The sequence below is a fragment of the Notamacropus eugenii genome, chromosome 1 (assembly GCF_028372415.1).
Source record: "Notamacropus eugenii isolate mMacEug1 chromosome 1, mMacEug1.pri_v2, whole genome shotgun sequence".
NCBI lineage: Eukaryota > Metazoa > Chordata > Mammalia > Diprotodontia > Macropodidae > Notamacropus > Notamacropus eugenii.
Window position 1 is genome coordinate 383,220,214 of NC_092872.1, and position 15,470 is coordinate 383,235,683.

General features: G+C 39.3%; 1 protein-coding gene across 2 annotated transcripts in view; it reads right to left on the reverse strand.

The window, feature by feature from the left end:
• The window catches only part of FAXDC2 (fatty acid hydroxylase domain containing 2), a 62,689-nt gene extending 47,465 nt beyond the window's left edge, over positions 1-15,224 (reverse strand). Inside the window, exons 1-2 of one of the 2 annotated variants that reach the window (XM_072630819.1) lie at positions 14,647-15,132; positions 12,652-12,830 (exon numbers count right to left, since the gene is read on the reverse strand). Coding sequence is in view for 1 of the 2 variants with exons in the window: in XM_072630816.1 (XP_072486917.1) it covers positions 14,647-14,796 (150 nt within the window). In the remaining variant the exon portion in view is untranslated. Of the gene's footprint in view, positions 1-12,651; positions 12,831-14,646 lie in introns of both variants that reach the window. The other variant, XM_072630816.1, reaches the window with a different exon arrangement.
• Between the last annotated feature and the right edge of the window lie 246 nt (positions 15,225-15,470).

Here is a 15,470-nt window from a genome sequence, read left to right on the forward strand (position 1 = left end):
TACTGCAAAAGTAGTTCTTAGGGGAAGTTTATATCTTTGAATGCCTACATGAATAAAATGGAGAAAGACGAGATCAATGAATTGGGCATGCAGCTGAAAAAGCTAGAAAAAGAACAAATTGAAAATCCCGAAGTAAATTCCAGACTAGAAATACTGAAAACCAAAGGAGAGATTAATAAAATTGAAATTAAGAAAACTATTGAACTAATAAACAAAACTAAGAGTTGGTTTTATGAAAAAAACAATGAAATTCATAAACCTTTGGTCAATTTGATTAAAAAAAAGAAAGAAGAAAACCAAATTACCAATATCAAAAATGAAAAGGGTGCACTAACCTCCAATGAAGAGGAAGTTAAAACAATAATTAGAAATGACTTTGCCCAACTGTATGTCCATAAATTTGACAATCTAAATGAGATGGATGATTATTTTAAAAAATATAAATTGCCTAGATTAACAGAAGAGGAAGTTGAATACTTAAATAACCACATCTCAGAAAAAGAAATTGAATAAGCCATCAATGAACTCCCTAGGAAAAAATCTCCAGGGTCAGACGGATTTACAAGTGAATTCTATCAAACATTTAAAGAACAGTTAATTGCCAAAGAAGGAGTCTTACCAAATTCTTTTTATGATACAAATACGGTTCTGATACCTAAACCAGAAAGAGCCAAAACAGAGAAAGAAAATTATAGACCAATTTCTCTAATGAATATAGATGCAAAAATTTTAAATAAGATATTAGCAAAAAGAATACAGCAACTTATCATAAATATAATACATTATGATCCGGTAGGATTTATACTGAGAATGCAGGAATGGTTCAGTATTAGGAAAACTATTAGCATTATTGATCATATCAACAACAAAACTAACAGAAACCACATGATTATCTCAATAGATGCAGAAAAAGGATTTGAGAAAATACAACACCCATTCTTATTGAAAACACTGGAAAGCATAGGAATAAATGGAACTTTTCATAAAATAATGAGCAGCATCTACCTAAAACCGTCAGCAAGCATTACATGCAATGAGGACAAGCTAGATGAATCTCCAATAAGATCAGGACAAGGATGTCCATTATCACCACTGTTATTCAATATGGTATTAGACATGCTAGCTATAGCAATAAGAGAAGAAAAAGAAATTGAAGGAATTAGAATAGGCAAAGAAAAAACTATCACTCTTTGCAGATGATCTGATGAAAACTTAGAGAATCCCAGAGAATCAAGTAAAAAACTACTTGAAATAATAAATAACTTTGGCAAAACTGCAGGTTACAAAATAAACCTAGATGAATCATCTGCATTTCTGTATATTACTAACAAAGCCCAACAGCAAGAGACAGAAAGAGCAATCCCATTTAAAGGTATGGTAGATACTATAAAATATCTGGGAGTATATTTGCCAAAACAAACCCAGGGACTATACGAACACAATTACAAAACACTTTTTGCGCAAACAAAGTCAGATGTAAGTAAGTGGAAAAACATCAGTTGCTCATAGGTAGGCCAAGCTAATATAATAAAAATGACAATTCTACCTAAATTTACTTATTCAGTACCATACCAATCAAACTACCAGAAAATTATTTTCTAGAGCTAGGAAAAATAGCATCAAAATTCATCTGGAAGAACAAAACGTCCAGAATATCAAGGGAACTAATGAAAAGAAATGCTAGGGAAAATGGCCTAGCCCTAACAGATCTCAAATTGTATTATAAAGCAGCAATCATCAAAACCACTTGGTATTGGTTAAGAAATAGAGGGGTAGACCAGTGGAATAGGTTAGATACTCAAGACACAGCAGTCAATGAATATAGCAACCTACTGTTTGATAAACCCAAGGATTCCAGTTTCTGGGATAAGAACTCACTATCTGACAAAAATTGCTGGGAAAACTGGATAACAGTGTGGCAGAAACTGGGCATAGTCCAATACTTGATCCCATACACAAGAATAAAGTCCAAATGTATACATGATCTAGGTATAAAAACTGACACTATAAACAAATTAGGGGAGCAAGGAATAGTGTATTTGTCAGATTTATGGAGAATGGAGAAATTTTTTACCAAACAAGAAATAGAGAATATTATGAAATGCAAAATGGATAATTTTGATTACATTAAATTGAAAAGTTTTTGCACAAACTCAATGCAACCAAGATTAGGAGGGAAGCAGAAAACTGGGAAAAAATGTTTGCAACCAGTGTCTGTCATAAAGGTCTCATTTCTAAAATATACAGAGAACTGAGTCAAATGAACAAGAATACAAGTCATTTCCCAATTGATAAACGGCCAAAGGATATGAACAGAGAGTTTTCAGAGGAAGAAATTAAAGCTATCTATAATCATATGAGAAAATGCTCTAAATCACTACTGATTAGAGAGACGCAAATCAAAACAACTCTGAGGTACCACATCACACCTATCAGATTGGCTGACATAACGAAACAGGAAGATGATAAATGTTGGAGATATGGGAGAGCTGAAACACTAATTCATTGTTGGTGGAGCTGTGAGCTGATCCAACCATTCTGGAGAGCAATTTGGGACTATGCCCAAAGGGCTACAAAAATGTGCATACCAGGGCGGAGCCAAGATGGCGGAGTAGAAAGACACACATACGCTAGCTCCGAACCCACAGCCCATAAAATATCTGTAAAAAAGAACTCCCAATAAATTCTGGAGCAGCAGAAGCCACAGAACAACAGAGTGGAGGAGATTTCTGTTCCAGAGAGCCCTGCAAACCTCTCGCAAAAGGTCCATAGCACCACGGACCCGGAGCCGAGCCCAGCCCTGCCTTGGCCGCGCAGCACTGAGAGGAATGGATCCGAGCAGGCTTCAGGGATGGAATCTCCAGCGGCTGGGCGGGTCCCTCCACCCACGGGCCCCAAAGGTTGGTGAGAGGGTCTTCTCGGCTTGCCGAGAGGGGAGTGGGGTGCCCCCATAACTCAGGCCCCCTTGGGAGGCAGCAGCGGAGACGGGAGCAGACCGGGGGCTCGCCAAGCAGGCAGGAGCTTGGATCCATTGTTGAAGGTCTCTGCATAAACCCCCTGAGGGAACTGAGCCCGTGAGGCGGCCCTGCCCCCACCTGAGCACCTGAACTTAATCTCACACTGAATAGCAGCCCTGCCCCCGCCAAAAGCCCTAAGGCTGCAAAGCAGCATTTGAATCTCAGACCCCAAGCGCTAGTTGGGAGGATCTGGAGGCCAAGTGGGTGTGAAGAAAATATTCAGAAGTCAAGTTACTGGCTAGGAAAATGACCAGAAAAGGGAAAAAAATAAGACTATAGAAGGTTACTTTCTTGGTGAACAGGTATTTTCTCCCTTCCTTTCTGATGAGGAAGAACAATGCTTACCATCAGGGAAAGACACAGAAGTCAAGGCTTCTGTATCCCAGCCCACCCAATGGGCTCAGGCCATGGAAGAGCCCAAAAAGGATTTTGAAAATCAAGTTAGAGAGGTGGAGGAAAAACTGGGAAGAGAAATGAGAGACATGCAGGTAAAACATGAAAAGCAAGTAGACACCCTGCTAAAGGAGACCCAAAAAAATGCTGAGGAAAATAACACCTTGAAAAATAGGCTAACTCAATTGGCAAAAGAGGTTCAAAAAGCCAATGAGGAGAAGAATGCTTTCAAAAGCAGAATTAGCCAAATGGAAAAGGAGGTTCAAAAGCTCACTGAAGAAAATAGTTCTTTCAAAATTAGAATGGAACAGATGGAGGCCAATGACTTTATGAAAAACCAAGAAATCACAAAACAAAACCAAAAGAATGAAAAAATGGAAGATAATGTGAAATATCTCATTGGAAAAACAACTGACCTGGAAAACAGATCCAGGAGAGACATTTTAAAAATTATGGGCCTACCTGAAAGCCATGATCAAAAAAAGAGCCTAGACATCTTCTTTCATGAAATCATCAAGGAAAACTGCCCTGAGATTCTAGAACCAGAGGCCAAAATAAATATTGAAAGAATCCACCGATCACCGCCTGAAAGAGATCCAAAAAGAGAAACTCCTAGGAACATTGTGGCCAAATTCCAGAGTTCCCTGGTCAAGGAGAAAATATTGCAAGCAGCTAGAAAGAAACAATTCAAGTATTGTGGAAATACAATCAGGATAACACAAAATCTAGCAGCTTCTATATTAAGGGATCGAAGGGCGTGGAATAGGATATTCCAGAAGTCAAAGGAACTAGGACTAAAACCAAGAATCACCTACCCAGCAAAACTGAGTATAATACTTCAGGGGAAAAATGGTCTTTCAGTGAAATAAAGGACTTTCAAGCATTCTTGATGAAAAGACAAGAGCTGAAAAGAAAATGTGACTTTCAAACATAAGAATCAAAAGAAGTATGAAAAGGTAAACAGGAAAGAGAAATCATAAGGGACTTAGTAAAGTTGAACTGTTTACATTCCTACATGGAAAAACAATATTTGTAACTCTTGAAACTTTTTTCGGTATCTGGGTAGTTGGTGGGATTACACACACACACACACACACACACACACACACACACACACACACACAGACAGAGAGCACAGGGTGAGTTGAATAGGATGGGGTCATATCTAAAAAAATGAAATTAAGGAGTGAAAGAGAAATGCATTGGGAGGAGAAAGGGAGAAATGGAATGGGGCAAATTTTCTCTCATAAAAGAGGTAAGTAAAAGACTTTTCCGTGGAGGGAAAAAGGGGGGAGGTGAGAGAGAAAACATGAAGTTTACTCTTATCACATTTGACTCAAGGAAGGAGTAAAATGCACATTCATTTTGGTATGAAAACCTACCTTAAAATACAGGAAAGTGGGGGAGAAGGGGATAAGCAGGGTTGGGGTGATGATGGAAGGGAGGGTAATGGGAGGAGGGAGCAATTAGAAGTCAACACTCTTGGGGAAGGACAAGGTCAAAAGAGAGAATAGAGGAAATGGGGGGGCAGGATAGGATGGAGGGAAATATAGTCTTGCACAACATGACGGTTATGGAAGTCATTTGCAAAACTACACATATATGGCCTATATTGAATTGCTTGCCTTCCCAATGGGGATGGGTGGGGAGGGAGAAAAGGAAGTTGGAACTCAAAGTTTTAGGAACAACTGCTGAGTATTGTTCTTGCATACAACTGGGAAATAAGAAATACAGGTAATGGGGTATAGAAACTTATCTTGCCCTATAGGACAAAAGAGAAGATGTGGATAAGGAAAGGGAGGGATGTTAGAAGGGAGGGCTGATTGGTGATAGGGGTAATTAGAATGCTTGGAGTTTTAAAGTGGGGAGAAGGGAGAGATGGGGAAAATATGAAACTCAAAATTTTATGGAAATGAATGTTGAAAACTTAAATAAAAAAATTATATATAAACAAAATACAGACAGGATAAATTGAGTAAAGTCTCAGAGAAAAGGTATTAAGATTAAGGAGGATTGAGAAAGACTTCTTCCTAAAGGTTGGATTTTAGATGATACTTGAGGGAAGCCAGGAGGTGGTGATAAGGAGGAAGAGCATTCTAGGCATTGGGAACAATCAGTGAAAACATTCAGAGTCAGGAGATGGAGTGTTTTGTTTGAGTAACAGTAAGAAGAGCAATGTCACTTCATTAAAAGATGTGCTGAGGGGAGTAAGACATATAATGACTGAAAAGACAGGAAAGTGTCAGGTTATCAAGAGTTTTAAAAGTCAAATGGAAGACTCTGCAATTGATAGAGGAGGTAAAACAAAGTTATTGGAGTTTATTGAATATGGTGATATGATCAAAGCCCGTTTTAGGAAGATCAATTTGATACTAGAGTGGAGGATGGATTGGAGAGGGGAAGACGAGGCAGGGACACCAACCAGAGCTAGCTAATAGTCCACATGTAAGGTGATAAGGGTTCGAACCAAGGTACTGGCCATGTTAGAGGAGAGAAGGGGAGATGTTACATGAGAGATATTACAAAGACAGAAATAACAGGACTTGACAACTGATTTGAAATTGTGAGGGAAGGATGAGAGTGAAAAATCAAGGATGACATCCAAGTTGTGAGCCTGGGTGACTAAAGGATGGAGGTGCCCTCAATAGTAATAAAAAAGTAGGAAGAGGGGAAGGTTTTAGGTAAAATATAATGAGTTCTATTTTGGATATGTGAGTTTAAGATATCTATAGCACATCTAGTTCGAAATGTCTAATAGGCAGTAGGAGATATGAAACTGGAGGGCAGCAGAGAGATTCAGTCATTTTTATCATGTCTGATTCTCTATAACCTTATTTGGAATTTCTTGGCAAAAATATTGGAATGGTTTGCCATTTCCTTTCCAACTCATTTTACAGATAAGGAAAATGGGGTAAACAGGGTAAGTGACTTTCCTAGAGTCATACAACTAATATCTGAGGCCAAATTTGAACTCAGAGAGTCTTCCTGATTCTAGGTCCAGCATTCTATCCACAGTGCCACCTACCTGCCTTTTATCCTCCTAGTGTTAGATGATCATTGAAACCATGGGAACAGATGAGATTACCAAGTGAAATAGTATGGAGGAGAAAGAGAAGAAGGCCTTGGACAAAGCCTAGACACTATTCTCAGCTTTTCATGACACTGTTCTTTCCTGATTCTCTTCCTACTTGTCCGATGGATCCTTCTTAGACTCTTCTGCTTTATCCCTCTCCCTTCTGTCTTTTTAACATGAATGTTTCCCAGGATTGACTTCTTACTACATGTACTCTCTTCAATCTTATCACTACCTCTCCCAAGGAAGCAATTATTATCTCTCTGCAGATGACTCCCAAATCTATATATTCAGTCCTAATAAGTTCACTCCTGAGTTCTATTCATGTATTATCACCTTTGCGCTGGATATTTTCACTGGATGTCCATTATTAATTTAATTTTATCATTATCTTTAATCTTCTCTTAAACCTATTTTTCTACCAAATTTCCCTATTTCTATTGAGGGCACCATTATTCTCAGAGTCATCCAGCTTTCCCACCATGGAATCATTTTTGCTTTTTTTTCTCTTATCTCTCCACCACTACCCTATATCCAATGTTTCCAAATCTCGTCAATATTAACTTCATAACACTTTGCATATCTGTCTCCCTTTCTCTGCTGAGGCCTTCATTGTTTGTACTTTATTGCAATGGCTTTCTTTCTAGTTGGTCCCCTTGCTTCCAATTTCTCTTCTCTTCAATCCATCCTCCATACAGTTGCCAAAATAATCTTCCTAAACTATAAATCTAACTGCATCACTCTTCTACTCAAACTTTTAGTGGCTCAATGCCTATGGAATAAATTACACACTCCTTAGTCTAGTATTTAAAGCTTTCCACAATTGGACTCCCACCTACCTTTTCAACTATATTTCATAAATACTTCTTCTTATTAACTAATTAAAGCTGAAATACACTGTCAGCAGATCTGGGTACTTGATGCCCTAACTCTTACTTCCATACATTTGTACAAGCTATTTCCTATGATTGGTATGTACTCCCACCTCATCTTTGACTCTCACAATCTCTCTCTCTCCTCAATTTGCCTTGTACTATAGTTGTTTGTCTATATGTTACATCTGCTCCAGTAGATTGGATGTAAACGCCTTTAGGGTAGGGCCAATTTTGTTTTTGTCTTTGTACGCCCAATGTCCATGACAATGTAGGCATTTAAGAAAACATGTTCAGAAATTTAATTGAATTATACTCTTTCTATAGATGAGAAAACTGAGGTTCTGAGAGACTAAGCCACATATTCAAGGTCAGAGAAGCAGAATTAGGTGTTCTGATTTCAAATCTAGTGCTTTTTTCCAATATATCATTACAAATACTTTTCTAAAAAGAAACATTGGCTTGTACAGAGGGATCTAACTCTTAACACTTAAGTTGTTAGTACCTATTCTAACCAATAATGGAGAAAAGAGGAAAACTTAGAGATTCTTTAGGGGTCTCCTGGGGGAGAGGGATTTTCTATCATGTTTAATTACAAAAGATGGTATAAAATGGGCCCCTCCTGGCAAATTTACCTTAGTAAAGGGACTTGTAGGCATGGCTTGAGCTGCAACTTTTCTTCCCCATTTCTTTTTTTTTTGCCTAATGGTTCCTGTGCCTACTTGGGAAACCCGCAGAAAATCTTGAAGTACTTTGTGTCTTGGTGCCTCTGACATTATTCCTACGGCTGATGTTAACTTGTAAAATGCTTGAAGGAAACTTTCATAGGTACCAATTGTTGCCCAGTTTTGAGAAGTTAATAGATTATTAAATGAATGTGGTCAGAGCAGAACAGAACAGGAGAAGAGTGTAGACTCACCAAAGGAGCCTACTTTTAGGCAGTTAGGATAGTCATAGAGAAAAGCTTTATCTTTATCTTTAGATGATCTCATAAATTATCTTTTATTACGAGTTCCTTCTTGGAAAAGAGACTCTTTTCTCTCTTTCATGAATTGCCATGTACTAAGAACTTACTACTAAAGTTTTGTATAAAATCATTAGTAGGACCAGGTTTGGTGATGAATGGAATACAGCAACTGACTAAGCAGACAATTATCTTTACTCATGTTCCCCTCTCATTGAAAACCTGGTCAAAGTACCAAAAAAGCTATAGGCTAAACCGGGGGTGGGTAACTTGGGGCCTCAAAACCACATGTGGCCCTCTAGGTCCTCAAGGATGAAACTTTGACTGAATCCAAACTTCTCATAACAAATTCTGTTAAGTCTGAATTCAGTCAAAGGACGACACTTGAGGCCCTAGAAGGCCACATGTTGCTTCAAGGCCACAGGTACCCCACGACTAGATGTTTAACTCATGCCAGGATTAATGAATTTATTTCATAATCATATAAATATAGTCTGATTTTTCTCTTTAAGTATTAGATGATTACTAGACTGGAAGTCAGAAAATTTAGGTCTTAAATCTTGTCATTGTGAGCTTGGTCAAGTTACCCTTTTTTCTTATACCTCCCTTTCTTCCTTTGTAAAATAGTAGAAAAGGAGGGAGGTTATATTAAATGATTTAAGACCCCTTCCCACATTGATATTCTATGTTCTAATGTCCCTTGAAGCTTTAACATTCTATGTTTTAAGGTCTGTTCCAGCTCTGCTGTACTACAGTTTTAAGAATCATTTTATTAAATCTTTAAGATCTTGTCAGTTCAATAACTTTGAGAGGGAAAAGGTGACAAGAAGAAAAAAAATTATCTACCGTCCACCTTAAGATGAAAATACTCTCAGCGTAGAAAATGACACATATCCAAGTTTCCCCCTTTCTACTGAGAACATTACCATCCTTCTGGTCACATAAGGTTCTCTGGTTATCCTCAACTTTTCTCTCTTCTTCAATTCTTATATCTAAAAAGCTACCAAGTTGTATAGATTCCATTTCCATAGCATCTCTCACATCTGTTCCCTTCTTTCTATTCACATAACTACCATTGTAGTTTAGATTTTTATCACCTATTGCCTGGACTACTGTAATGATACTTCCAAACTGATTTCTCTGCTTCCAGCAATTCTTCCCTACAATCTCCCCCACAAAATTGCCAAAATCATCTTAGGGGACAGATCTGACTATGCCATTCATTCCCCTTTTCAAAAACTTCTAGCTCCCTATTATCTCTAGAATACAAATATAAACTCCTGGCATTTAAAGTCTTGGATAACCTGTCTCCAATCTGATTTTTCTAGTCATTTCTTGTTATACCCTTTCATTCTGTCAACATTGGACTACTGGTTTCTCACTCAGTATTCTACCTCCTGAATCCAGGCCTTCACAAAGGCTTTCTCATACCCAGAACATCCTTTCTCCTCACCTCTGCTTTTTAGCATCTTTGTCTTGGGCTCAATTCAGATAACATTCACTCTGTGAAACTTTCCTTGATCCCCAACAATTATTATGTTTTCTCCCTCTTGAAATTAACTTATTTCTGGTAATTTCTAAATTACTCATCTGTGAACATGCTGTATTCCTCCACTAGAATATAAGGTTCCTGCATAACTAGGGGAGTACATTCCACATAGGAAGTATTTAATAAATGTTTGTCTGATTGAAATTTGAAATGATCAGAGCACGTAGTGTTTGTTTGAAAAAAATCACAAAGTCAACCATAAAAAATGATCCTCACATTCCATTCTATGAGAATCCACTGATTTACTACTGTTGATAATTTCCTGGTACCAGATGAAGGTTTTTCCATTCTTTAGGAGAATCAAGTCTTTTAAAAGTTATTATTTATATACAGTAAGATGAAAGGACAGATAATGGAATTTTCTGTATTTTGTTATCCTTTTAGAGTTTAGTTTCTCAGGATTCATGGCCATGGCAATGTCTAGGTTCCAGATGTTAGATAACAGCTCACAGAATAGCCCCAAGGATTCTAGATAGTAATTCCTAAAATCATAGTGATAGGCAGTCCTACCGAGGCTGTGCAGTGAGATATAGGGATGATATAAGCAATATTTACTATGACTGTGCATATGACATTTACTATGACTGTGCAGAATGATAACATTGCTAGAGTGAACCTGTGAGGCCATTGTTGGCAATATGCTTTCTTTGTCTGTTGCCCTATAAAACAAGTTGGCACTGGTCAGTGAGTGGGGAAACCATGGGGAACCCATAGGGGAATCTCTGTGTACCTTGACTGGCCCTCATCAAGATTTGAGGGGATTTTGGGGAGTGTACAAGCTGTGCTTGGTAGTTGCCCCCTCCCCTTTCTGCTGGCCCCTTTGAAAAGGTTTGTTAGGGAATATTGTAGTAACTCTCATTATCAGCAAACCTTCTGAGAAGACTAGACTAGAGTAAAGGTGATTATTAACCCCTCTGACAGTGTCTGCCATTTTGACTGGATCAAGAGGTTGGAGTCCCAAAACTCCAGTGCCTCCCGTGCATTATTTGTGAAACAGTTTAAGAATGCGAAAGGATGGACTTATAACTCAGATAAACATTACAGAATGCTGAAGCCAGAAAGAATTTGAGGACACAGTTGATCAAAGTGAAACAAAAAGCGACCTTAGAGATGCCCTGATTCAACCACTTCATTTCACAGGGGAGAGAGTTGAGACCCACAGAGTGGAAGTGATCTGGTTTACCCATGGCAACACAGAAAGTTGAAAACCTGGGACTAGAACTCAGGTCTCTTGATCCTTGATGCTCTATTATGTCTATCTTAACACATTGCTTCTAGTTTTATTTAAAGTAGATCCTTTAAAGAAGAGCATTCCTTATAATTGAGTAGTAAAGATACGTACTTAGAAGATGTGCTATTTATGATATTTGTAGTGGAAAGAACTTATGTAGCAGAAGATTTGGATTTGAGTCCCAGATCTGAAACTTAGTAGTTCGCAAATCTCTCTCAGCATCATTTTCCTCATCTATAAAATGAAGGTAATACATTACCTATGCTAAAGATTGCTGTGAGGAAAGCTCTTAGTAAATTTTAAAGTTATTACAGAAACATGAGCTATTAATATATTATATATATATATATATATATATACACATATATATACACACACATATATATACATGTATATATATATAATATTGTGGAATAATATTTTAAGGGTTCCCATCAAAGAGCTATTAGACTCATTTCTCCCAAGGATACATCTAAACCTTGGTAACCTGAGGTCTGTGAACTTATTTTAAAAAATATTTTGATAACTGTATTTAAATATCCTTGTTTCCTTTGTAATTTCATGTATTTAAAAACATTATTCTGAGTAGAGATCCAAGATTTCATTAGACTGTGAAATGGGTCTGTGACATACAAAAGTTAAGAATTTAAGATCTAAATAGTTGTTTTTATGTGTGCATCAAAATGACTGTAACAAAATCTACTGCCTAACTGAAAAGAAAAAAAAAGACACTCCCACACTTACCAAAGAACAAGATATTTGTGAGTTTGTTTTTAATGTATCTAAAAATGTACAAGTAGTTCTGAGTGATGGGGCTGTAATGGAGGACAGTGAATTTTCTGTTTGATTGTCTCCCAAAGAAGGCTGTTAAATTGAGATTGCTGCAGCCAGCAGCCCAAAACAAAATAAAAGTCATAAGAAAGGGCTTGTTCCTCCTTGTAAATAGCCCTTGGCTGGCACAGACTAATTCATCTACTGAATCTTATTAAAGGTGAGCAAAAGATAATGTAACATCTATAGACCTGACTGGGGAAAGGGGAATGTTTCTCTGCCTGACACTCTAAAAGTTAAATTTCTCATTAAAGAAGTCTTTTCTATTATCCCCATAGGGAAAAAAATATGCAGACAATGGTGTGTGTGTGTGTGTGGTGTGTGTGTGAAGATCCTAAGAGCAACTAAGTTGAACATAGCTCCCTGTTGGTAAGAACAGAAATAAGGGCATGATGGCAATATTTTATGGTCAAACTTCTTTGACATTACAATTGTACAGGCTTTTTTTATATTACCACTCATAAGGCAATATGTTCCTAGGCTTTAAGATTAGAAATTGCCATTTGCAGTCTACTTTTCACCACTTGCATACATAATGTGTACATAGACTTATACTTTTATATATGTACAAAAATGTCCATATATATTACATATATGTAGACTCCTTGTGATTTTATATATTTTGCAACTGACATTTTTTGTTATGTGTACTTGATTTATTCAGTTATTAATTGCTGAAATATTGGTTTATGGGGGAAAAATATTTGAAATCAGGACTAACCTGGAAGATCTGAGATGGATGATCACTTTTGTCAGGAGGAACAGATGTAGGACTGAAGGAACTGACGCATTTTGATGGCCCACAGCTCTAAATAAAATACTGATGATCTAGGTCTAGTGCATTGTTCCAACCATTGTGGAGGCTGTTCGGGATCTGCTGTAGGTGCTGTGGTTTGGGACCTGTTCAGAAAGTTCGATTTGGAGACCTTCAGGGGCTTTTTGGGGTGGTCTAAGCTGGAATTTCTATAGAGAACATGCCCAAGAAATAAAAACCAGCCAGTATAAGCACTTTTGGTTCAGTGATTGATTGGTATGGAATTTCTTTGCTCTTCTCTGGATAAGGGTCTGGGGTGGGGTGGATTACAGAGAAAGTAGGTGGTCACAAATAGCTGGCAACATGATTCTTGGACTGATCCCGGAGTTTCACTGATAGGAGGTAGCCCTTTGGGGATGTTTTTCAATGCTCTGCCCAGTCTTCAAGTGAGTTGATTTTATTAAAGCAATGTCAGTGCTGGCACCTGTTCTCCAAACTGAAATTTGAAAATCCTGGTTAAAAACTGCTTAGGGTCTAGAACAGGACTGCACAACATATGGTCAAAGGCCAGTTGCAACCTGCCAAAGGATTTCAGGTGGCCCACAAAAAATGTAGGGAATGTGAAAGATAAAGATGTAACAAGTACTTTGTCCATGTGCCCCACTTAACCTGACTTCCACTAGTCACTACTGTGCCCATTATGTAACTTGGAAAGTGGGTTGCCACTGCATACTCTCTTCTATTTGTCATGAGACCCAGGGTAACCAACCATCATCAGTCTGTCTAGTCTGAGAGAAAGGGAGTCGTACCTTTTCACTATGTTTTCAGTCATTACTGGTGATGGGACAAAATGAGTGCAGCCATGAGCCAATGCAGCTAATGCCTGCTATGCAACGAGCGGCAATAACAAGGCGTTCTTCCCCTCCCTTGCTGTGCAGTCGCCCTGCAAGTTACACAAGTGTCTGGCGCTCTCTCCAAAGTCAGACACTCAGGTCAGTATTTCTTCATATGTGAGCAGTTGTGAAGTTTTGGTTGTAACATTAAAGTTTTTGGGGTGACTTTGTAAAATGGGTGATAAAAAGAAATGGAAGATCGAATCAGAATACAGAATGTTAATGTGGAGTGGGCAAATAGATAGTTTATTTACACAAGACAAAATATTGTGCCTTGTTTTCTGAGAAGTAATTGCTGTTCCAAAGGAATACAGTCTTCCTAGCCATTTTGAATGAAAACATCCTGACTTAAGCAAATTGGACACCAATGGAAAAAAAAATGAAAGCATACAAATTGTTGAAAAATCTCAGCGAGGAACAACAGTTTTTCAAGAAAGTAAACTCAGAAAGTGAAGCGGCTACTAAGGTTAGTTTTCAGATTCTAAAGAAATTGCTGCTGCTAGGAAGTCTTTTACTGAAGGTGACTTCATGAAGAAGTGTTTGCTGACTAGTTTTTGGATTATGTCCCGATTAAAAAAAAGTTTTTGAGAAACAGTTTAATCATTAATTATACCTTTACTTGGAAAATGAGCTGTTAAAAGCCTATTTGTGACCTAATGAAATTCAGCCTGTTTTAATTTTGGCCCTTACACACTGCCAAGTTGTGCAGGTCTGGTCTAGAATTCTAGTGCTTAGAAGGAATGAGGATAGTCTTATGGCCCTAATTGACTTAGAGCTTTGTTTTCTGTCTGAGGGCCCACAGTACGCTGACAAGCGGAGTCAATCCAGAGAAGGATGCCCTGGTTGAGAGACCTGGACCTTAGAACCAAGGCCCAGTCACAGTTACATTGCTATGGTAAATGTGCAGCATCCTGATCAGGGTTAACGGAAGGAGCTGAGGATGTCTGGATAGTAGAAAAGCCTTAAGGGGGCCCATGATGACCATCTTCCATCAGGGGTAAGAGATGAAATGTATTCAGCTACACCCACCCTGGGGAACAGAACTAGGTCCTAGCAAACGCTGGCTCACCCTGACGACGCGCTTCCCGAGCTCTCCACCAGACCAAGGCAGGGGTGAACTGTCCCTGCTCTCCAAGTCTTCACGTAGAGTCAGTCTCCCAAAGTGCACGAGGCTGTTGAGCTCTGAGCTTGGGGGTGGGCTGGAGGAGGGGGCTCTCATCAGAAGGCCCTCTATCCACGTTGTCCGAGTCTGTCACTTTCTTCGATCCAAGAGGAGAAAAAGCCGGGGTGGGGGAATAGCGCCATCTCCGTTGTCAAGGTAACGCTGCTTCTGGGTCTCGGCCCGGTTGGAAAGGTGTTCCCCTCGGCCGGCCCGACTCCTCGCCCCAGAAGCGTTCGCTGGAGAGCCACAGAAACCGCGGGAAGGTAATGGGTTTTCTGCGGTGTTTTTTTTCTAGGTGGGGGGCACCGAACCGAGTCCAGGAATCTGTCTTCCTGTGCAGGGACTAGGACGTTACTGGAAGAGGTGTCCATTCCTTAGCATTGCAACGGCAATAACGGTCATTCAAGGCCAGTAAAGCCAGGCGGGAAAAGGACCACGAGGGGCTCCCGCCGGAGGTGCGAGGCCACGCCCCGCCGCAGCGTAGTGGGCTCAGAGCCACGCCCCTCTCTGTCCTCGAGCCGGACGCCGGCGCTAGGCGGGAAGAGCTTCGTGGGGGTGTGGAGGGGATTATGACGAAATCTCCGGTCCTCGCGGCGCTTCTTCGCTGAAGAGGCGTCGGGCCTTGTCCTCCGCCAGCGTGCTCCAATGCCTACCCCTGCCACCCCACGCCCCGTCTTCTTACTCGCCATAGTTCCAGCGCGCCGGCCTCGTGGCCCTGCGCCTGCGCACAC